Source organism: Cetorhinus maximus, chromosome 10 (genome assembly GCF_964194155.1).
Source record: "Cetorhinus maximus chromosome 10, sCetMax3.hap1.1, whole genome shotgun sequence".
NCBI classification, from domain to species: domain Eukaryota; kingdom Metazoa; phylum Chordata; class Chondrichthyes; order Lamniformes; family Cetorhinidae; genus Cetorhinus; species Cetorhinus maximus.
This window is the reverse complement of record NC_135888.1, coordinates 26,558,398-26,581,828: the sequence shown is the minus strand read 5'-3', so window position 1 is coordinate 26,581,828 and position 23,431 is coordinate 26,558,398. Positions and strand designations below refer to the sequence as shown.

The 23,431-nt window shown below is 47.3% G+C and overlaps 1 protein-coding gene across 1 annotated transcript; it reads left to right on the top strand.

Annotated features, from left to right (window-relative positions):
* Positions 1-581: 581 nt before the first annotated feature.
* On the top strand, positions 582-23,048 carry dbh (dopamine beta-hydroxylase (dopamine beta-monooxygenase)). The gene is made up of 12 exons (XM_078551283.1): positions 582-911; positions 1,796-1,942; positions 10,417-10,674; positions 13,255-13,431; positions 17,203-17,305; positions 18,356-18,522; positions 18,955-19,098; positions 20,451-20,489; positions 20,903-20,962; positions 21,406-21,533; positions 22,639-22,798; positions 22,911-23,048. Exons 1-12 carry the CDS (start codon positions 582-584, stop codon positions 23,046-23,048), a joined length of 1,851 nt encoding a protein of 616 aa, XP_078407409.1.
* Positions 23,049-23,431: the final 383 nt, after the last annotated feature.

The following is a 23,431-nucleotide window of genomic DNA, read 5'->3' as shown; positions in this document are numbered from 1 at the left end:
CCTTGCATGGCCTTGGCCCCTGCTCAGGTGTACAGCCACTCAACAGTGTGTTCAGTGCTGAGCTGCACAAGACTATCATTTGAATTAAACTTTGTGCTGCCTGCATCGCCAGAATAGAAAGGGTTAATCCCGCATCGTGATCCCTCATGCCCGTCTTCCAGCCTAATTCAATTTCACCCCCCACAGTGTGTTCTGTCTCACTATCTGGCAATGGGCCCATGAGGAAAAGCGGAGGTGGGGAGAGCAGAGTGCGAAGAGTTTAGGCATTGAGAAGAATCATTTATTGTGGAAATCACTGCAGCAAATCTGAGCTTTCAGTGATTGAACCAAACAAGGTAAAGAAAGGACATTTGCTGACTTTTAACCCAATAAATTTAAAGGAGAGATTAGTTAAAATGGTTAAAGGGCAGCTGGTTTCTTTCAGTTTACTGATGATGAGCTTGTCTAATAAGATTAGGCGAGGATGAAATGTGTTTGCCCAGAGGCTGAGGGATAATTTGATCTGAATTCTGATCCATGGTGACCATTCTCCTTAAAGGAAGCAACAGCTCAGATTCCTGCTTCATTCGAGGTTTCTGAAAATGAGGGATGGTCAGTGTTGGCGGAGGCTCAGACTCCGGGAGACTATCTCCATCTATTTGACCACGTTGCTGATCATCCTGGGGGTCCTGGTGTCGTCATTTAACCCCATCGCCCCCAGGCACAGCTCTTTTCCCTATCGGGTGCCCTTGGACCCCCAGGGAGTGGCCGAGCTGGCCTGGAATGTCAGCTATTCCCAGGAAGCTGTGTATTTCCGCCTTTTGATCAGGCAGTTGAAGTTTGGGATGCTGTTTGGAATGTCAGACAGAGGAGACATTAGGAATGCTGATTTGGCCATTCTCTGGACTGATGGCCAGAAGTCTTACTTTGGGGTAAGTCAGGGGTAAACTCTTTGTACTGGAACTCAGAGGCAGGAGGTAACTGCATTCCCCAAACAACCGAAGACAGTCTTGCAAGAGAGCCTGTGGTTTTTGTGTCCCTGTAGATTGTATCAGGTTTCACAATTAGCCTTAGTGAGACAAGTTACAGGTCTCCTTTTGAGGCAGTCCCTCAGGGTCAAGGATGACTTGCTCTCACTCGGTTCGATAGGTTCTGAGAAAGCTCGATCTGCAGACCCTGTCACATGCTTGAAGGGTTGGGTGGATGGGTAGCTTGGAGTAAGATAAAAGTAAAATACTGCAGCTGTTGGAATTCTGAAAGAAAAACAGAAAATGCTGGAAAAACTCAGCAGGTCTGACAACATCTGTGGAGAGAGAAACAGAGTTAACGTTTCGAATCCGTATGACGCTTCCTCAGAGCTGAGAGGGTTGCTTGGAGTTTGGGCGCTCCCTCCAACGTCTCAACTTCACCTCTGCAAAGTCTCTCCATGTGTTCAGTGCCTTCCTGAGGGAACCTCCTCCATTTTGGTTGGTCACAAGCCAGAGACTCCCTTGAGCCAACAGTTACGTTTGATCTCTTCAAGTTACAGACAATGCACAAGCACACACGCCCACTCCCCAGCTCATTTACTAGATAATTTGACTGTTACTGCCCTGACGGCAGGAGTTGGATAAATGTTGAATCCATGGAGTACTGGGGAGTCTGATGCAGCACAATCCTGGGAACTATCCCATAATGGAGAGGGAGCAGTCAGTTACACTCTTGTTACTAACCAGATTCCCAAATTATAAGTGATAATACAATCAAAACAACATTGACTTGTTGGGAAATGAGGCTGTGTTTTTATTTGATGCTAATTCTTTACCTGTGATGTTAGGATGCCTGGACTGATCGACAGGCGCGAATTCACTTGGACGTGCAGCAGGATTACCAGCTGATTGATGCTCAACAATCTCCCCAGGGCCTTTACCTCACCTTCAAGAGACAATTCAACACTTGTGATAAAAATGACTACGTCATTGAGGTGAGTTTGATTTTCAGTCTCTGCCAAGTTAGCTGCCCGAAGCTGGATGATGGATGCGGGGGGTTAAGACCAGGTTAGAGGGGTGAACTGACTCCTCTCTTTGTCCCACTCCTGAGCTGGTTATAACAGAGTTTGAATTTAAAAGGGAGGGTGAAATTGCCAATTCAATACATTATGAACTGTGTGTAGCTCAGTGCAAGGAATAATCCAGCCGGGTCCCTTAAGTCAACAAGATTCAGTTTTATTGCTAAAACCCACTCAGGAATAGACACAGAAATTGTTAACAAAAGCATTAAAATGTACAAATATGTCCAACTACACACACTAATGCAAAAAGTAACACACAAAATCCCTGCAAGCGTGCAAAAACGGATTAAAGCTCTGCAGAGTATCAGATACTAAAAACTTGGCCAAGTAACAAGTAAAGTTAGAGAAAAGAATGATTCATGGAGTGACCAGGTGCTTGTTTACAGCTGAAAGGTCCAGTCCACAGTTTGGGGACAATGGTGTTTATTAGGAATTCTCTTTTCAGTACTCTTAGTTTACAATAACCCTGTCCTCTGCCAGGTTTTTCAAATCACCAACAGCTCAGCTTGGATGAGAGAAGTTTCAGAAGGAGAGATGGATTAATGCTGTGCCCTCTGGCAGTCTCTCTCTGACTATACAAAATCCACCATCTTTTTTACAGCCGAGAGCTGGATCATGTGAGCTCTCTCCAAGAGCTCCATAGACTCAGGGCAGAATCGTCCCAGGCAGTAGCAGGTGGGTAAAAGAACGTTCTATACGTCGGCCGCAATGATGACTTTTCACACCGTATCGTCCCAAACACGCTGCATTAATTATGCATTCCCGGGAAACCTGCTACCACCACCTCGCCGCTTCACCACGCCGGACGCCATATTTAAAGTCCAGCTGCGTGTGCACATCCCAGTGCTGCAGCCCAGGATACTGCAGGGAAGATGTCCACGAAAGGCAAAAAGACTGCAGACCCCAGGTTTAATGATACATCACTGGAACCCCTTTTTGGATGCCGTGGAGGCCCACGACCATGTCATCTTCCCCGACTCTGGCCGCAGGATGGGCAGCTGTGTGACCAACCAGGCTTGAGAGGCAGTGGCAGCGGCGGTCAGTGCCAATGTCCTTCAAAAACGGACAGCCACCACAAGAGGATGAATGATCTCCTCCGTTCCGCCAGGGTAAACCACTCTTCTCATCACTCTCAACTTACCTACCCACAAACCCATCACACATCCACAGGACCCTCACTCACTGCCAGTTCAAGGGACATCATCATTCACTCTCTCACACACAACCTTCATTGTCCTCATCCTGTCCATGGCACCACTCACCACCCACACATGCCAGGCATACTTATCATCTGGCCTGGCAGGCAACCTGCTTACACTCTCTCCATCTCTATTCATGCAGGACAAGTTGGCACACAACAAGAGAGAGAGGTCGCAGACCGGTGGAGGAATGCCTGGAATCAAGGTCCTCACAGAATTTGAAAACAGAGCTATCCAGCTGGCCGGCGAGGATCTGGACCAATCCTGTGCTGACGGTGAGGTCGGTGATGCTCTATCACGTGAGGGTCCAGCAGTGCAATATCCATCAGACAACCATGTTGTGAGTGATGTGTCCTGTTTCACAGGCCACTGCCATTCAATAATTATCTCCCCTTGCTTTCACAGGCACATCTGGGAAACAGGTGACAGTCCATGACCCAGGGCCTCCAATCAAGCCCCAAAGAAACCTCTGAAGAGGAATCTGAAGGTACCCTTCTTGAAGTCCCATCACAGCGCTCACCCACACCCCCACCAGCGCAGAGGCACATACCTCGGTGGTACCTAGCTTTAGGGTAGCCTCGGGATCACAATCTGGTGAGAACATCGCACTGTCTGATCCACAGCAGGCGGAGGCCAGGCCCCCGGCACTCGGAGCATCGCTGGGGGCTAGAACGTTGCTGAGTCCGAGTCAGTTGATGAGCCTCTGGACTCGGTCATGTCACAATTGCTGGAGCTGCAAAGGCAAGCTCGGGAACATCAGGGAGGAATGTCCTCAGATTGCAAGGCACGATGGAGGAGTCCATCTGCCTTCAGGCTGAGGTGATAGCGCCAGCATGCCAAAACACCAAGGTCAACACTGGCAAGATGGCAGCCGCCATGGAGACCTTAGTCCAGGACTTCGCTCCTGCACTGCTGCGCGGGCTTAACTTCATCGCTGATGCCATAATTGGCCTCCAACAGTGTGTACATAGAGAGGTGCAGGGCAGCTCAATCTCACTCCAGCTACCACTTCTCCTCAAGGAGTCAGCCAGGGGCCCCTGAACGCCCATAGGGAGGAGGATCAGCAGGTGCACACTCCAGGGTCATCCACCCAGGTGACTCTGGGACTGTCCGGCCCATCCGAATTCCCTCTTCCTGTGACCTCAGCAGCTCCAGCTTCACAGGCCGAGGAGGGTGCAGCTGACCCACAGCAGGACCCCAAAAACAGGCCGGGTCCCTCCAAATCTCAGCCCTCCAGAGGATGCCCGCCAAGGTTATCAAAGACAGGGTGTAGCAGTCAGCAGGCTGCCTCCACCTCCACTGTGGATGTCCGGGGAACACCAAGACTTAGCGGCAGGGTTAAGAGGGTTAAGAAGATGTAGTTGCACAGTCTGGGCACAGGTGTTAATCACTTGTACATACTGTTCATTATTGTAAATAAACTCCCAAAAATGTCTCCCTGCCTATGGCTCCTTGTTCTGATGAGCAGTGTTCTTGTCACTCAGATGTGAAACCTTTCTGCACAAGATAAATGCAGATGTCTCAATCCAGGGCCTCTTCCCTGTGCTTTGTGCAGCCTTCAGACCAAAATGATGGTCCGGCCTCTCACTCCCTGGACACATTACTGATGCCTGCACCTCGGCTGTGCTGGTTATTGCTGTTAGAATTGTAGTGGCCAGGCGTCACAGAGTTCCATCATTCTCTCTGTGTGCTCTCAGCACCTTTAAGGTGGGGCTGGCCCCCATCACTTCAGCATCTGTGACCAGTGACGCTGTGCTCCTGGACGGGTCAGGTGCTAAAGGCGGACGAAGCATCAGATGCTTCTAAAGTTTCTCAGCTGCGTCACTATGATATGACCCTGATCACATAGTGTAAGCGATCTGCTCTCGGCCAGACAGGAGTCAAATATTCTCAGAGACTATATGAAGATCTACGGAGTGCCTTCACCACATGTCTTCATCATCCTCCTGGAATCGAGTGACTATTAGGGCCTCCACTGCATCTCCATGACAGGAGCATTCTCAGGGTGTATGTGCGCTGCCATATACAGACTGGAGTCAAACGTTCACAGATACAATGTGAGGATCTATGGTGTCTCTTCACTGCACGTCATCTTCATCCTCCACAAATCTCATAGCTATGAGGGTCTCCTGAGCACGCCTGCCTCGTCTAGCCAGTGCGAGGGCCTCATCCCTGTCTTCATCGCCTCCAAGGACCTCCTCAGCCTCATTCCCGTTGGTGCCCCCCTCATCGGAGGAGACCTCCAGTTCCTCCATCTCCTCCTCATACAGTTCCTCACCCCATTGCTGCGCCAGGTTGTAAAGGGCGCAGCAGGTGACGATGGTACGTGACACCCTCTGTGGACTATATTGCAGGGCTCCACCAGACCGGTCCAGGCACCGGAACCTCAGCTTCAGCATCCCGATGGTCTGCTCCACCAAGTTGCGAGCTGCTGCATGAGCCTTATTTTTGCATCGCTCTGCTGCAGTCTGAGGCTGCCGCATGGGTGTCATCAGCCACGGTCTCTGTGGGTAGCCCTTGTCACTGAGGAACCAACCCTGCAGCCTCCGTGGACCCTGGAAGACGTCAGGGACCTGTGACCGACTGAGAATGAGGCACATGCACACTCCCTGGAAACCGTGCGCACACACCTGTAGGATGTATTTGTGGAGGTCACACACTAGCTGCACATTGCGGTTAACATAGTTGACCATGTGTTGCGATGGAGATCTGAGTGCCATGTGAGTGCAGTCGATTGCAACCTGTGCCTGTGGGAATCCCGAGATCTACTCAAATCCAATTGCTCTTACATCCTGGCTCTCCTGGTCCCGGGCGAAATGCACAAAGTTGTGTGCCCTTGCAAAGATGGCATCTGTGACGTCATAGAACCATAGAAAAGTTACAGCACAGAAGGAGGCCATTCGGCCCATCTTGTCCATGCCAGCCCAAGGACACCCGGGTGCCCTATCTAATCCCACCTTCCTGCACCCGGCCCATAGCCCTGCAGCTTACAGCACTTTAGGTGCAGATCCAGGTACTTTTTAAAAGAGTTTAGAGTTTCTGCCTCAACCACCAACTTGGGCAGCGAATTCCAGACACCCACTACCCTCTGCGTAAAAAAGCTCTTCCTTATGTCCCCCCTACACCTTCTGCCACTTATCTTGAATCTATGACCCCTGGTTCTAGAATTCTCCATCAAGGGAAACAATTTTATCCTGTCCACTCTATCTATTCCCCTCATAATTTTGTACACCTCAATCAAGTCACCTCTCAGCCTGCTTTGTTCTAAGGAAAATAACCCCAACCTATCCAATCTCTCCTCGCAGCTACACTTTTCTAACCCTATTACATCCTTCCTGTAGTGTGGTGACCAGAACTGCACACAATACTCCAGCTGTGGCCTCACCAGTGTTTTATACAATTCCAACATTATAAACTTACTTTTATATTCTATACCTCTGCCAGTGAAGGAGAGCATTCCATATGCCTTCTTTACAGCCTTGTCTACTTGAACTGCTGCCTTCAGGGACCTGTGTGCTTGTACGCCAAGATCTCTCACTTCATCTACCCCTCTTAGTGTATTCCCATTTATTGTGTAATCCCTGTAACTGTTTGACTTTCCTAAATGTATGACCTCAACTTCTCTATGTAAAGATCCATCTGCCACTTTACTGCCCACTCCACCAACCCATCTATATCGTTTTGGAGATTATGGTTATCCTCTACACTATCCACTACTCGGCCAATCTTCGTGTCATCTGCAAATTTCCCAATCGTGTCCCCCACGTTCACATCCAAATCGTTAATATATAACACAAACAGCAAGGGTCCCAACACCGAGCCCTGTGTAACACCACTTGAGACAACTTTCCATTCGCAAGGGCATCCATCGACCATTACCCTTTGTTTTCTGTTACAAAGTCAACCTTTTATCCAGTTTGCCACATTACCCTGAATCCCATGGGCTTTTACTTTCCTGATCAATCTGCCATATGGGACCTTGTCAAATGCCTTGCTAAAATCCATGTACACAACATCCACTGCACTACCTTCATCAACCCTTCTTGTCACTTCCTCAAAGAATTCAATCAAATTTGTGAGGCAATATCTTCCTTTAACAAATCCATGCTGACCATTCCTGACTAGTCCATTCCTTTCCACATGACAGTTAATCCTATCTCTCAGGATTGATTCTACTAATTTGCTCACCACCGATGTAAGACTAACTGGCCTATAATTGTTTGGCATTTCCTTTGATCCCTTTTTAAACAATGGAACTACGTTTACATTTCTCCAGTCGTCCGGTACCTCCCCTGTATCTAGTGAAGATTGAAAAATCATCCTCAGGGCATCTGCTATCTCCTCCCTGACTTCCTTCAGCAGCCTTGGAAACAATCCATCTGACCCTGGTGACTTATCAACTTTCAAGGATTTCAACCCTTCGAGTACTTCCTCTCTCTTTATGACTATCCCGTCCAATATCTCGCAGTGTTCGTCCTGGACTACTATATCTACATCCTCCCTTTCCTTTGTAAACACGGAGACAAAATATTCATTCAAAATCCTTCCCACAGCCTCTGCATCTACACACAAGTTTCCATCTTCATCTCCGATAGGTCCCACTTTTTCCTTAACTAACCTTTTAGCATTAATGTATTGGTAAAACATCTTTGGGTTATCTTTAACTTTACTTGCTAATCTTTTTTCATGCCCTCTTTTATTTCCTTATTTCCTTTTTTACTTCGTCCCTGCACTTCCTATATTCGTCTAGGCTATCTGCAGTGCTTAGTTCTTTGTGCCTATCGTACGCTTTCTTTTTCTGTTTGATCTTCCCCTGTATTCCTCTAGACAACCGGGGAGGTCTAGATTTGGTGGATGCATTTGTGTGTGGAGGCTTGTGATATCCCACAGAGGTCACTTGGAGCCCTGAAAGGAGCCACTGGTGTAGAAATTGAGCACCATGGTCACTTTCACATCCACTGGAGTAGTTACCCTCCATGTCCCTGTGGCACCAAATCCCGCAGTAGGTGGCAGATGTGACCGACCAGTTCCTTAGACATGTGCAGCCTTCGGCGATGCTGGTTCTCATCTGCAGGAATGAAAGGCGGAGTTTATAGACCTTGGGCCTAGCTAGACGCCGACCAGTGACGGCTCGCTGTGGCTCTACAGCAGCGTGTGCAGGAGGCCCAGCCGCCCCTTCTTCCTGAGGGTGCTACTCCTCCCTCTGCACAGCCAGGCACCTCAGTCACTCTCTTCTCTGTCATCTCCACTCTCTGTACACCATGAGGCTCAAAGCGAGCTCACCAGGCTTCAAGCTCCTGATGTACTCCTCCTGCAGGATGAAACAGAGGGACACGTGGCTTAGCTTGAGTCTACTAAGAAAATGCCTTGGTTAAGTCTGAAGGCCCCTTAACGCATCCTGGAGAGAGCTGGCCACCAGTTGGATGGCCAGAGTTTAATGCGCTGCAATGATGCCTGAATCTCCACCTTCCTCCGCCCCACTCCACCCAACCGATTGGCAGCAGCTTTGCCCATTGGACCTCATGCTGTGCTCTCAGCTCAGGCACAGACATTCTCCTAACCTGCGCTGCAAGGCTGTGCAGTTAGTTTGAACCATGGGAGAGACTGGTCCAAACCGGGATGGTGACATTGCAAGCGGCTGTGAGCACCTCCACCAGTGACTGCTCCATGGCCCGCTTTAGCGAGGAGATTGTACAACGTGCCCAGTCGTCCAACTGCTCTGCAGTCTACTGAAACAGTCATTAGTTTGCAGTCTGTGCCTGAGGGGTGAAAAGCTCTGGAGCATTTGGTGGCACTTTGATGCCTCTACGTCGCTTGAGTGGGCCGATAAGCTAGAGGCCCGACTCCATGCATATCAGTGTGGCTGTGTCTGACCTGTCTCAGCTGCAGAGGAATGGTCACTTTATACAAGGTGCCCCTAATGCAGGGCAGCCCTTGCCCCCCCCTCCAAACATGTCTCAACCTTGAAGTCCTACAGGCAACCCAGGTGAGCGCTGTGCAACATTACTGTGTACTCATCTCCGGTTTCCCCTCAAAGTGCTGCCCGCCAAGTGCACGTCTTTTATATACTGTCGTGAAACACGTTGGCGTGATTTTGGGTGGACGATCCAGCGGGTTGAGGGGTGTATGATTCCGGCGAGGGGGGGGATGATTTCAACGAAGTGAGGGGGGTGTATGATTCCGGCAAAGTTGCGGGGGGGATAATTCCGGTGAGGAGGGAGGGATAATTCCGGCAAGGGGGGGGACAATTCTGGTGGGTGGGGTATGATTCCAGCGAGGGGGTGAGGATGATTCTGGTGAGGGGGGGATGATTCCAGCGAGGGTGGGGGTATGATTCTGGTGAGGGGGGGACGATTCTGGCAAGGTGGGGACAATTCTGGGGAGGGCGGGGACGATTCTGGGGAGGGCGGGGACGATTCTGGCGAGGGGGGGGGATGATTCCGGTGAGGGGGGGACGATTCTGGCGAGGGGGGGAATGATTCTGGGGAGGGCGGGGACGATTCCGGCCAAGGGGGGACAATTCTGGCGAAGGGGGGACGATTCTAGGGAGGGCGGGGCGATTCTGGCGAGGGGGGGATGATTCTGGCGAGGGCGGGGATGATTCTGGCGAGGGGGGGACAATTCTAGGGAGGGCGAGGCGATTCTGGCGAGGGGGGGGATTGATTCTGGCGAGGGGGGGGATCGATTCTGGCTGGCCTTATAATGATCTGCTGATGCATTACAATGAAACGCAGCTGCCATCAGTGGGCAGAGCTGACAATTGCAAACTGGCTTCACGATATTGTTATATTGTTCGCTCACTCCACTGTCCACGCCAGCAAGCACGGAAAATCCCGGCCTCTGTGTCTCCATAAGGCAGCTGTGCCCTTCCCAACTGTAACCTAATAGCTGCTCTACACCTGTGTCTTTTGCTTAGGAAAAGTGTTCTTTCCTAAAAGTTCAATATAAACAAATGCCAAACCAATGATATTATAAAGTAACATATTTCCAGCTGATGATTTTATAAATTAATAGTTTATATAACACATCATAATGGGGACATGGAACAGTTAGCCAGAGAGATCCAACACTTTCAGGTGAAAAGGCTTTCTCTAGTTGAATATCGCTAATTGGGAAGCATGCCCTTTAATTCCATATGTACACCGGGTTGACTGAGAATGCTGTGACTGATTGTCCTTTTCCCTCCAGGGTGGAACAGTCCATCTCCTGTACAGATTCCTTGAGCGACCAACAGCTTCAGTGGAATCAATAGACCTGAAGTCCTTGACCGGGGGCACACAGAGGGTGCAGCTGCTGAAGCCGACCATCAGCACTCCCACACTGCCGTCAGATATTAAGGTGCTGGAAGTCCTTGCTCCCAATGTGACAATCCCTGACCAGGAGACAACATATTGGTGTTACATCAGCCGCTTGCCCAGAGACTTCCCTGCACATCATATCGTTATGGCAAGTGTCGTTATGGCGAACAGAGCCAGGGTTGTGAATGAGGGGGGGTTGTGAATGAGAGGGGGTTGTGAATGAGAGGGGGTTGTGAATGAGAGGGGTTTGTGAATGAGAGAGGGTTGTGAATGAGAGGGGGTTGTGAATGAGAGAGGGTTGTGAATGAGAGGGGTTTGTGAATGAGAGGGGGTTGTGAATGAGAGAGGGTTGTGAATGAGAGGGGGTTGTGAATGAGAGAGGGTTGTGAATGAGAGAGGGTTGTGAATGAGAGAGGGTTGTGAATGAGAGAGGGTTGTGAATGAGAGGGGTTTGTGAATGAGAGGGGTTTGTGAATGAGAGGGGTTTGTGAATGAGAGGGGGTTGTGAATGAGAGGGGGTTGTGAATGAGAGGGGGTTGTGAATGAGAGAGGGTTGTGAATGAGAGGGGGTTGTGAATGAGAGGGGGTTGTGAATGAGAGAGGGTTGTGAATGAGAGGGGGTTGTGAATGAGAGGGGGTTGTGAATGAGAGAGGGTTGTGAATGAGAGAGGGTTGTGAATGAGAGGGGGTTGTGAATGAGAGAGGGTTGTGAATGAGAGGAGTTTATGAATGAGAGGGGGTTGTGAATGAGAGAGGGTTGTGAATGAGAGGGGGTTGTGAATGAAAGGGGGTTGTGAATGAGAGAGGGTTGTGAATGAGAGGGGGTTGTGAATGAGAGGGGGGTTGTGAATGAGAGGGGGTTGTGAATGAGAGGGGGTTGTGAATGAGAGAGGGTTGTGAATGAGAGGGGGTTGTGAATGAGAGAGGGTTGTGAATGAGAGGGGTTTGTGAATGAGAGGGGTTTGTGAATGAGAGGGGGTTGTGAATGAGAGGGGGTTGTGAATGAGAGGGGGTTGTGAATGAGAGAGGGTTGTGAATGAGAGGGGGTTGTGAATGAGAGAGGGTTGTGAATGAGAGGGGTTTATGAATGAGAGGGGGTTGTGAATGAGAGAGGGTTGTGAATGAGAGGGGGTTGTGAATGAGAGAGGGTTGTGAATGAGAGGGGGTTGTGAATTAGAGAGGGTTGTGAATGAGAGGGGGTTGTGAATGAGAGAGGGTTGTGAATGAGAGGGGGTTGTGAATGAGAGAGGGTTGAGAGGGGGTTGTGAACGAGAGGGGGTTGTGAACGAGAGGGGGTTGTGAACGAGAGGGGGTTGTGAACGAGAGGGGGTTGTGAACGAGAGGGGGTTGTGAACGAGAGAGGGACTCAGCTGCAGAAATTCCAGCCAGACAAGTATTTTTATTAGTTTCATTCTGGGGATGTGCCCAGCAGTTATTGCTCATCCCTAGTTGCCTTGAACCGAGTTAAAAGCAAAATCTTGTGGATGCTGGAAATCTGAAACAAAAACAGAAAAAGCTGGAAACGCTTAGCAGGTCTGGCAGCATCTGTGGAGACAGAAACAGAATTAACGTTTTAGTTCCATGATCTTTCATCACAGATCTGGAACATTAACTCTGTTTCTCGCTCCACAGATGCTGCCAGACCTGCTGAGTGTTTCCAACTTTTTCAGCTTTTATTAGCCCTGAACTGAGTGTTTTAACTGGATCAGTTCACACAGAATTTAACAGTTAAATCACACTGCAGTCACAAATAGGGTCAGACTGGGTCAGGGCATCAGGTTTCCCTTTCTAAATAACCCTCGTGAACCAGTTGAGATTCTACAACAATCTGTTGGCTTCATGGTCACTTTTAACTTTCATGGATTTTTATTTCCAGATTTATTTTTAACTGCAATTCTCAAAAAGGGAATTAGATGATTATTTGAAAAGAAACAATGTGCAGGGCTACGGGGAGAAGGCAGGAGAATGGCAGTGGTGAAATGCTCTTTCAGGGAGCCAATGCAGACATAATGGGCCGAATGCCTTCCTTCTGCACTGTAACAACTCTGAAAAGCCACAGTGGGATTTGAACTCATTGCCTCTGACTATTGGCCCAGTAAATGAACCACTGCACCCCCATAGCCTGTTATCACTCAACATCACACAGGCTCAGTGCTACTGACATACCCTGACGATGGATCACTTATCCATTTTATTTCAGCCTGAGCATTGTTGGTGCCAGAGTTACCTGGAGAAGAATGTGACACATCAACAGATCCATCGCTAAGAATCACGTCAGCAGAGTTAATTAGGGATCAGATCATCCCACTGATTGAGAAATCTCTGAATCTCAGCATCTCAAGCTCAGATGTTGAATCAGTCTCTGTGCCTGATCTGTGCAGCCCCATTACAAGGGAAATGAGGCAAAAAAACTCATCCTGGCCAGTGACAGTCAAACAAAGCCCATATTTTCCTTTTTTATTTGGTCTGTGGAATGGGCTGAGTTTCTGCCAGGTTCCTGATGTGTGATAATGTGTCTGTGATCAGATCCCACTGGAACAGTATCGGAGTCTAGATTACTCATTTAGTTAGGCCTTTGGGTTAATGTGAAAAGTCTGAAGCTCACATTGTTTATATGTGAAGGTCTCTTATCGTCCAGGGAGAGGTTTGCACCCGCCGAGCTCCAACACCTACCCAGAGGATGTCACTTCTCTTCTGATCACTAACTCCTGTTTTTTCTCCTGTCCAGTATGAACCAGTAATTGCGCAAGGAAATGAAGCTATTGTCCATCACATGGAGGTATTCCAGTGTGCACCACAGTTCGACCAGATCCCATCATATAATGGGCCATGTGACTCCAAGATGAAGCCTGCACGGCTGAATTACTGCAGACATGTGCTGGCAGCCTGGGCAATGGGCGCTCAGGTTAGTGAGGATCCCACAAACTGCGGGGATGGGGGTGAGTGAGAGACCTCAGACAGTGTGGGGGATGGGGGTGAGTGAGGAACCTCAGATGGTGTGGGGGATGGGGTGAGTGAGGAACCTCAGATGGTGTGGGGGATGGGGTGAGCGAGGAACCTCACACAGTGTGGGGGATGGGGGTGAGACAGTGTCTCACACAATGTGGTGGATGGGGTGAGTGAGGAACCTCACACAGTGCAGATGAGGATTGAGGATTTGTGTATTTTTACTCCCAGATCCCTTTGTTGCTCCACCCAGTTTATATTCTTATTTTCCCAAGTAATATCTAACCTCATTATTTTTCTTACCGTATGTACTACCTCCCATTTATTGATGTTGAAATTCATTTGCCAATTATATGTCCATTCTACAAATGATGTTGCTGTCTTCTTGTATTCTATTGCATTCCTCCTCAGTATTGACTATCCTATTCTATCACCTTCGCAACCCCCACCCCAAGCCCACCTGATGTCATCTTCAAATTTAGAAATTGTATTTTTAATCCTAAAACCTAAATTCTTAATGTAAATTGTGAACAACACTGGTCCCAGCACTGATCCTTGTGGGATTGCATTTCCCACATACTGCCGTTCCAACTCTGCAGGCTGATTGTGTTCATCGGTTTATTCTGTGGCACCTTACCAAAGGCCATTTGGAAATCTAGATACATCACATCTACTACATTACCCTCCTCTACTCTCTCTGTTACCTTTTTGAAGAATTCAGCATGCTTGGTGAAACTAGACTTTTCCTTTTGAAATCCATGCTGACTATTCATTATTATATCTTTCATTTCTAGATAGTTTCCTATTCTCTCCTGGAGTAAGAATTCCATTGTCTTTCCTACCACTGGTGTTAAGCTGACTGATCTATAGTTCCCTGGACATGTTCTATCGCCCTTCTTAGATATCGGAATTACATTATTTATCCACCAGTCCTCTGATGTAAAACCTGTTTCTAATGAATTATTAAATATGTATAATAGTTTTTCTGCTGTCTCTTCAGATTATTTTAAAATGTGAAGATGCAATCCATCCAGATCAGGGGGTTTATCTTTGAATTTAATTAGTTTATTTAATATTTCTCCTCTTTTTATTTTAAATGCAGTTATATAATTTCCAATCTCAGCTTCTGGTGTCATGTCCATCTGATCCATCTGCCTGGTAAATACTGAAATGAAGTAAATATTTAATATTTCTGCCATTTTGCTCTCACTCTGTGCTTTTATCCTGCATGTCCCTTAGCCACCCAGTTTTCATCCCAGCTTTCCATTATTTTATGTAGAATAATATAATTTCAAAGTTCCTCTTTGATATCCTCATTGTTTTTGACTCCTCTCTTAATGTCTTCACATTCTCCCTCGCTATGCTCTCCCCTGTTGCCCATGTAATTATGTTTTATGTTCCCTGCATCGAGTAACTCACCTCCTGACTCCCCAAAGCCTGTCCACAACCTACAAGGCACAAGTCAGGAGTGTGATGGAATATTCTCCACTTGCCTGGATAAGTGCAGTTCCAACAACATTCAAGAAGCTTGACCCCATCCAGGACAAAGCAGCCCGCTTGATTGGTACACCATCCACAAACATTCACTCCCTTGAGCATCAACGCACAGTAGCAGCAGTGTGTACCATCTACAAGATGGACTGTAGAAACTCACCAAGGCTCCTTAGACAGCACCTTCCAAACCCACAACCGCTACCATCTAGAAGGACAAGGGCAGCCGATACATGGGAACACCACCACCTGGAAGTTCCCCTCCAAGCCACTCACCATCCTGACTTGGAAATATATCGCCGTTCCTTCACTGTCACTGGGTTAAAATACTGGAACCCCCTTCCTAACAGGTTCTGCAGGTGTACCTACACCACATGGACTGCAGTGGTTTAAGAAGGCAGCTCGCCACCACCTTCTCAAGGGGTATTTAGGGATGGGCAATAAATGCTGGCCCAGCCAGCAAAGCCTGCACCCATGAATGAGTAAAAATAAAATTAGTGTAAATCTCTTTTCTTATCAATTTTTGCCTTCTGTCTTTATTCATCCATAGAGTCCCACTAGTGTTTGTTTTGTTTTCTCCTTTGAGTGGAATATATTTTCCCTGCACTCTTTTAATCACATTTTTAAATACTTCCTGTGGCTCTTCTACATCATTGTTTGCCAATATTGTTGTCCATTTTATTTTCACACATTCTTTTCTCAGTCCCCAAAATCAGCTTTTCTCCAATCTATTAACTTGATCATTGTCATGTTTATCTCCTGCTCAATTATTATCCTAAATCAGATTATATTATGATCAATATTGCCCAGATGTTCCCCTTCTTCTACTTCTCTTACATGCTCTGATTCATCCTATTACCAGATCCAGTAGTGATTCCTCTCTTTTTGGACTTCATACAGATTAAGGTAGATAGGAATTCTGAACACATTATAAAAACACCAGTCACTTATCCCCTTTACCCACTTCTTGTGGATAGTTAATTTCACCTAGTTGAAATCCTTTCTCTCTGCTGCCATTCTGTTATCCTGAATAAGTACAGCTACTCCATTTTCCCTTATCGCACCCTTTTTATCATATGTCATACCCTGCAATTTTAATTCCTTGCCATGATTTTTCTGTAGCCATGACTATATCTGGTTCCTTGCAAAGTACTATTCTCTTCTGGTCCTCTGTTTTATTATAGGCACTGTGTACATTGCTGTACAGACAGTTTGATTTTTAAAAGCAGTTTCTCTCTTTTTTAGCCATCTTTTTACACTCCTTATCTATAACATTGTTTATTCAGAATCACAAAATCTTAATGGCACAGACGGAGGCCATTTGGCCCATCATGTCTGCATCTGCGCTCCCAATGAGCATTATGACCTAGTGCTATTGCCCTGCCTTTTCCCCATACCCCTGCACCTTGTTTCTATTCAAATAATCATCTAATGCCCTCTTGAATGCCTCGATTGAACCTGCCTCCATCACACTGCCAGGCAGTGCATTCCAGATCCAAACTACTTGTGAGAAAAAGTATTTTCTCATGTCATGTTTGCTTATTTTGCAAATCATTTTAAATCTGTGCAGTATCGTTCTTGATCCTTTTACGAATGGAAACAGCTTCTCCATATCTACTCTGTCCAGCCCTCTCAATCTCCTTTGAACCGCCTTCTCTCCAAGGAGAACAGTCCCAACCTCTCCAATTTATCCTCATAGCTGAAGTTTCTCATCCCTGGAACCATTCTTGTAAACCTCTTCCGCACTCTCTCCAATGTGTTTGCATCCTTCCTAAAATATGGTGCCCAGAACTGTACACAAGACTCCATATTCCCCTTATGTCCTCCCATAGTTTAGTCAACCCCATCCTTTCTATTCCTGTTCTATTTATATTTAAGCTTGTTTCATTTCTAGGAGATCATTCCCCCATTTGACTAGTTTAAAGTGTTTGCCACCTCCCTATTTACTCTCTCCGCTCAGACACTGCTGCCACTTCAGTTATGATTAAGCCCATCTCAACAGTCCAGTTCCTTCCTATCTCAGTACCACTGCCAGTGTTTGAATCAGCTGCAAACTGCACGGAGTGAATCTCCTCTACCTGCAGTGTTTGGCCAATTGTTGGGAAGTGTGTGTGACACATGTAAGTGAGGTTGAAGTCATCTCTGTACAAGCACAGACTGGTTGTGTTCACAGGTTATTTGACATTGTGGATCTGCTATTAATTTATTCTGTTAAACCCAATTCTTTCTGCCATTGCAGCCATTCTATTACCCAAAAGATGTAGGGCTCGTGATTGGTGGAGCCAATTCCTCCAAGTATTTGCGTCTGGAAGTTCATTACCACAACCCCCTGAGGGTGTCCGGTGAGTTCAAGTCCAATGTACAATGTGTGTGTGTGTGGGAGTGTGTGTGTGTGTTGTAAACGTGTTTGTATTTGGGTTTATCTGTGTCTGTGTGTGTCTATGTGAGTGTGAGACTACGGAAAATGATAGAGGGACTTTATGGGGCTTACCATCATTTAAAATGAACAAATCCTATAACTCATAAATCATTAATCATATGGAGCTGTTGGAGTGCTGAATGATTTCACTCCATTAACATGGATAAACACGAGGCAGTAATTCACTGGCCAGGAACATATGAGTGTGATTACTGACTACTCCTTGACTGTATTCCGTTAGATTGACTCTAGTCCACAGGTCAAGGCACGGTTGAAGCTTTAACCAGCTCATCCTAGAAACAAAATTGGCGTTTTTGACGGGTTCAAAGACAGGCAACAAGGATGATTCTGGGACTTGAGCTGAATTGTTGGAGGGACTGAGCTTAGTTTCACAAAGACAAGATTGACAGAAACTTGCTTGGGTTTGGAACAGAGATTAACGTTGCAGTGAATAGATTTCAGACTCAGAACTTTAAGCACAAACCCTGCCCACAGATTCAAAATGATCAAACACCAGGTGAGATAAGGGATTAGAAAAAAATCCTCTGTCTCCAGGGTGAAATAGGAAACTGTTCCTGAGTTTATCCAAACTAACATCTGGTTGGCAACAAGATTGCAGTTTATTGGAATAGGCATAAAATTAGCGTCATCCAGGTTGGGAGGGGAGTTGTGTAAATGGATAGATATTCTGGAATTTTGGCAAATTACCTTTGTGCATCAACGAGTGTTTATAGCATTTTCCCACAAAGGTTAAGTAGGTGGGTGGAGGCGGGCTATGGAGCCCCTGTGTAGCCTGGTTTGACTCCTATATAACCTGTACAGCCTGTTTAGCCCGTGTGTAATCCTGTGTAACCCAGGTTAGCCCCAGTGTAACCCTGAATAGCCCACAGAACAAGTACATGTTTAATAAAACAGCAAGATTTCAGGTGAATGTAATCCCATCACTTACAATGACAAACATTTACTATCCCAGGAAAGTTGGATAATTCTGGGATTCGCCTGTTCTACACTCCCACTTTACGGAAGTTCAACGCAGGAATCATGGAGCTGGGGCTTGTGTACACACCAGTCATGGCTATTCCACCTGGTGAAGCAAGCTTTGTACTCAGTGGATATTGTACAGAAGAGTGCACCGAGCAGGTGAGTGGACACACAATGCTTGAAACTGATCAACTATTGACCAAATAGACCCACACAATGAGGACTGGGGCAAAGAGTAACTGGTGTCAGAGTGTGAATGGGGGCAGAGAGCGATTGGAGGGCAAAGAATGATGGACGAAAAGATTGACTAGCAGCAGAGAGTGACTGGGACAAAGAAAGTTGAGCTAGGACAAAGAGGCACCGCGATGGGCAGAGGAAAGTGAGGACTGGGGGTCAGAGTATCCAAAGCAGGGTCTGACCAGGAAGAGTGACTGGGGACTGATAGTGACTGGGGCAAAGAGTGAGCAGGGCCAGAGATTGAGGACCACAAACACATCCAGCCTACTGTCGATCACAGTCAGTGAGTTGTTAACCATATTGTACAACCGTTCAGGGTGGCAGTTGATTTCTTGGTGTTATTTCCTTTTCTAGAGCCTGCCACAGTCTGGGATTCACATCTTTGCCTCACAGCTTCACACTCACCTCGCCGGAACGAAGGTGAAGACGGTTCTTGTTCAGGGTGGGGTTGAGGTGGCCACGGTCAATGCTGATGGACATTATAGTACTCACTTTCAGGTAATGCTTGTTTGTTGGTCATTCTTTTTGTTCAGGTCTGAACAAAGTTCATCGTGGCTCTGGAACCTACTCTAACAAAAACAGGCATACGAGCGTACAAATTAGGAGCAGTAGGCCATTCAGCCCCTCGAGTCTGTTACACAGGAACAGGAGGAGGCTATTCAGCCCCTCTAGCCTGATACACAGGAACAGGAGGTGGCCCATTGACTCTCCTGAGCCCTTTCCATCATTTAGTTAGATTATGGCTCTGCACCTCAACTCCACACCCACTTTGGTTCCATATTGACCCCTCGATCACCTTACCCAACAAAAACCTATCAATCTCGGTTTTGAAATGTTCAATTGACCCTCAGCCTCAACAGCTTTTTGGAGGGATTTGGACAGTTCCAGATTTCCACTCCCCTGTGTGTGAGGAAGTGCTTCCTGACATCACACCTGAATGGCCTGGCTCGAATTTTGAGATTCTGCCCTCTTGTTCTGGACCCCCCCACCACCCCACCCCCAACCAGGGGAGATTGTTTTTCTCTATCGACTCTGTCAAACCCTTTAAACCTCTTTAATACCTCAATTAATTCATCCCTTAAACTTCTAAACTCAAGGGAATGCAAGCCTGGTCAGTGTAACTGGTCCTCAGTATTGAACTCTTTTAGTCCTGGCATCATTCTCCTGAATCTGTGCGGCATCTACCCCAAGGCCTGAGGTGTGGTGCCCAGGACGGAATGTAAAAGTCTGACTGGGGCCTGACATAACTCCCATTCATTTGTATTCCAGCTGCCGTGGGCCAATATTTCATTCACCTTTTTATTTTTATATATACTTGGACCTCTTAATCTGTCTGTTCCTCTACTGTTCTTAGCTTCTTTTCATTAGGAAAATATTCTGATCACTCCTAGGTCTGAAGTGGATGATCTCCCACTTCCCCGTGTCAAACTCCAGCTGTCACAGTTTCCCCCACTCACCAAATCTATCAATGTCCCTTTGCAATTTTTTGCCTCCATTTGCAATATTCCTGTCCCTCCTAACTTAGAATGGTCAGAAATGTGTGAATAAACAGCTCACTATTCCTTTATCCAAGTCATTGTTAAATGAGCAAAATACTTTCTGTGGCTGGTAGTTATGAGAAAAGGGTTTTCCTGCCCTCATACTCGGTCAGTCAATTAAAACTAAAAATCTGCCAGAGTCACTTCAAGAGAGATCAAGGATCAGGAAGGCAAGGCAGTTTGTGAAAAAGTGATTGACTGTAACCTTGGGTGTATTCAGCTGTTTTATAGTTGTTGATGGAATGTTGTCGATCTCTCAGAGAGAACAAATTGATTGTATCGGTTTCATAAAATCTACTTTGGTCTTTTCAGGAAATCCGACTTTTACAAAAAGAAATCACTGTCCTGCCTGTGAGTATCTCGGAGCACTTGGATCAGGTGTTGCCAGCCCAGTGCGGTACACGGACACCAGCCCAGTGCGGTACACGGACACCAGCCCAGTGCGGTACACGGACACCAGCCCAGTGCGGTACACGGACACCAGCCCAGGGCGGTACACATACACCAGCCCAGTGCGGTACACGGACACCAGCCCAGTGCGGTACACGGACACCAGCCCAGTGCGGTACACGGACACCAGCCCAGTGCGGTACACGGACACCAGCCCAGTGCGGTACACGGACACCAGCCCAGTGCGGTACACGGACACCAGCCCAGTGCGGTACACATACACCAGCCCAGGGCGATACACTGACACCAGCCCCGTGTTTTGCATAACTATTTTGATGCAGTAACTTTCTTTCACCATGTGATCTTCTCAACAGGGAGATGTTCTGATAACCTCCTGCACGTACAACACTGAGGACCGGAATCACGTGACAGTGGTAGGTGCATAAATCCCAGAGCAGGAAGTGACCCACCTTATTGAACTGATGTCTTTACTCTCAGGCAAGAGCCACACACTGTGAATGCTGGAGCCTGAGAAAAAGAGAGGGGGAGAGAGAGAGACAGAGACAGAGAGAGAGACAGAGAAAGAGAGAGAGAGAGACAGAGACAGACAGAGAGCCACAGTGAGAGAGAAAGACAGACAAAGATGGAGAGTATGTGAGACAGAGAGAGAAAGGGAGACAGAGGGTGACACACAGTGATAGTGAGACAGAGAGAGTGAGAGAGCACGTGACAAAGACAGAGTAAGACACAGCCAGCAGAATCCAGAGCTGCCACTAAAGGGCAGGTGGATAAATATTCGAAAGAGTTAAGGGGTTCTGGATTGACTGGGCAGTTGGTGTGGGTGTAATGTGATTGCAATCAGATTCTCTCTGTTTAGGGGGGATTTGGAATCAATGAAGAAATGTGTGTGAACTACGTGCACTATTATCCCCAGACACAACTGGAATTGTGCAAAAGTGCGGTGGATATCAGCTACCTGCAGAAGTTTTTCACCTTCATCAACAGGTAAAACTTTGCATCAATATCACATCTTTAATGTCGCAAAACATCCTAAATGCTTCACAGGAATTACATCAAGTACTATTTAACACCAAGCCACATTAGCAGGTATTGGGATAGGTGATCAAATGCTGTTGCTCAGAAAGGTATGGTTTAATGAGTGTCTTGAAGGAGGAGAGGGAAGCGGAGAGGTTTAGGGAGGGAATTCCAGAGCTTTGGCCCCAGGCAGCTGAAGATCCAGCTGTGACTACTGGAGTGATTAAAATCAGGGACTCTTAAGATGCCAGGATTGGAGGAGCGCAGAAACTCTGAACTTGTACATACAGACATGAACACTTCATAAATTCATTCTCAGGATCTGTGCCAGGCAAGGCCAGCATTTATTGCCCTTCTCTAATACCCCTTGAGAAGGTGGTGGTGAGCTGCCTTCTTGAACCGCTGCAGTCCATGTGGTGTAGGTACACCCACAGTGCTGTTAGGGAGGGAGTTCCAGGATTTTGACCCAGCGACAGTGAAGGAAAGGTGATATATTTCCAAGTCAGGATGGTGAGTGGCTTGGAAGGGAACTTCCAGGTGGTGGTGTTCCCATGTATCTGCTGACCTTGTCCTTGTAAATGGTAGTGGTCGTGGGTTTGGAAGGTGCTGCCTAAGGACCGTTGGTGAGTTCTTGCAGTCCATCTTGTAGATGGTACACACTGCTGCTACTGTGCGTCGGTGGTGGAGGGAGTGAATGTGGATGGGGTGCCAATCGAGGGAGCTGCTTTATCCTGGATGGTGTCAAGCTTCCTGAGTGTTGTGGGAGCTGCACTCATCCAAGCAAGTGGGGAATATTCCATCACACTCCTGACTTGTGCCTTGTAGATGGTGGACAGACTTTGAGGAGTCAGGAGGTGAGTTACTCTCCACAGGTTTGCCAGCCTCTGACCTGCTCTTGTAGCCACCGTATTTATATGGCTAGTCCAGTCCAGTCCAGTTTCTGGTCAATGGTATCTCCCAGGATGTTGATAGTGGGGGATTCATTGGTAGTAATGCCATTGAATGTCAGAGGGCGATGGTCGGATTCTATCTTGTTGAAGGTGGCCATTGATTGATCATCATTCTGTCTTTAAAGGATTGACGATGACGAAATCTGCACTTGTCCCCAAGTCCCAGTAGTAGAACAGTTCAATGCTGTGACCTGGAACCTATTCAGCAGTTCAGTGCTGAGAGCAGTGTATGATTCTGCCCCCATCTCTGTGCATTGCAACAAATCTTCTGCTGTTCGTTTCCCGGTGAGTACAGGGGCTGCTGCAGGACCGCACTGCCCGTTTGTCTGTTACGCTGTATTATCATTTAAGTTTATTTAAAATGAAACCTCGTCAATGAGACATTTCTTATGTTTAGGGTAACTGGGACAAGCAGCCACTCCCACGGGTGACTGCGGTGATGTCGGAATCATCGGATCGCTGCCAGAGATTGAGCCACGTGGTGTCGGGAGAGGCAACACTCGTCAATTTCACCACCAGGAAACCAGGAGAGTGATACAAGCTTCTTTCAGGCTGGGCTAGCTGTACCAGCTTCAGTGGCACTGGATCCATTGGGTTAACCAAGGTTGCAGAGCATCATTGGGAAGGTGGGGGGAGGGAGAGAGAAACATGAAGCCAATATTTCCACTGCAGCGTTTCACAATGAGGGCTTGGTTCATGTCTATAATCCTATTCTGTGTGTGTGTGTTGCCCTTGAATGGATCCAATCTTAATTTTCTTCCAATCAAACAGCAAATTCTTTCAGATCAGGATCTGAGAGTTTCTTTAAAGGATGAAGGTGCAGCTCCTCCCCAAATATCACCAAGGCCAGTTCAATATTCTCACAAAACCATCTCAGCAGCACCCTATCCTAGCCCATTACTTCGAGACCCAACAAAG

Bases quoted from the DNA above. Each gene is read 5' to 3' on its own strand.
- dbh (XM_078551283.1), top strand. From the start codon at position 582: ATGAGGGATGGTCAGTGTTGGCGGAGGCTCAGACTCCGGGAGACTATC. The intron at 912-1,795 runs GTAAGTCAGGGG...CTGTGATGTTAG, and splicing joins GCCAGAAGTCTTACTTTGGG to GATGCCTGGACTGATCGACA. The intron at 10,675-13,254 runs GCAAGTGTCGTT...TCTCCTGTCCAG, and splicing joins CTGCACATCATATCGTTATG to TATGAACCAGTAATTGCGCA.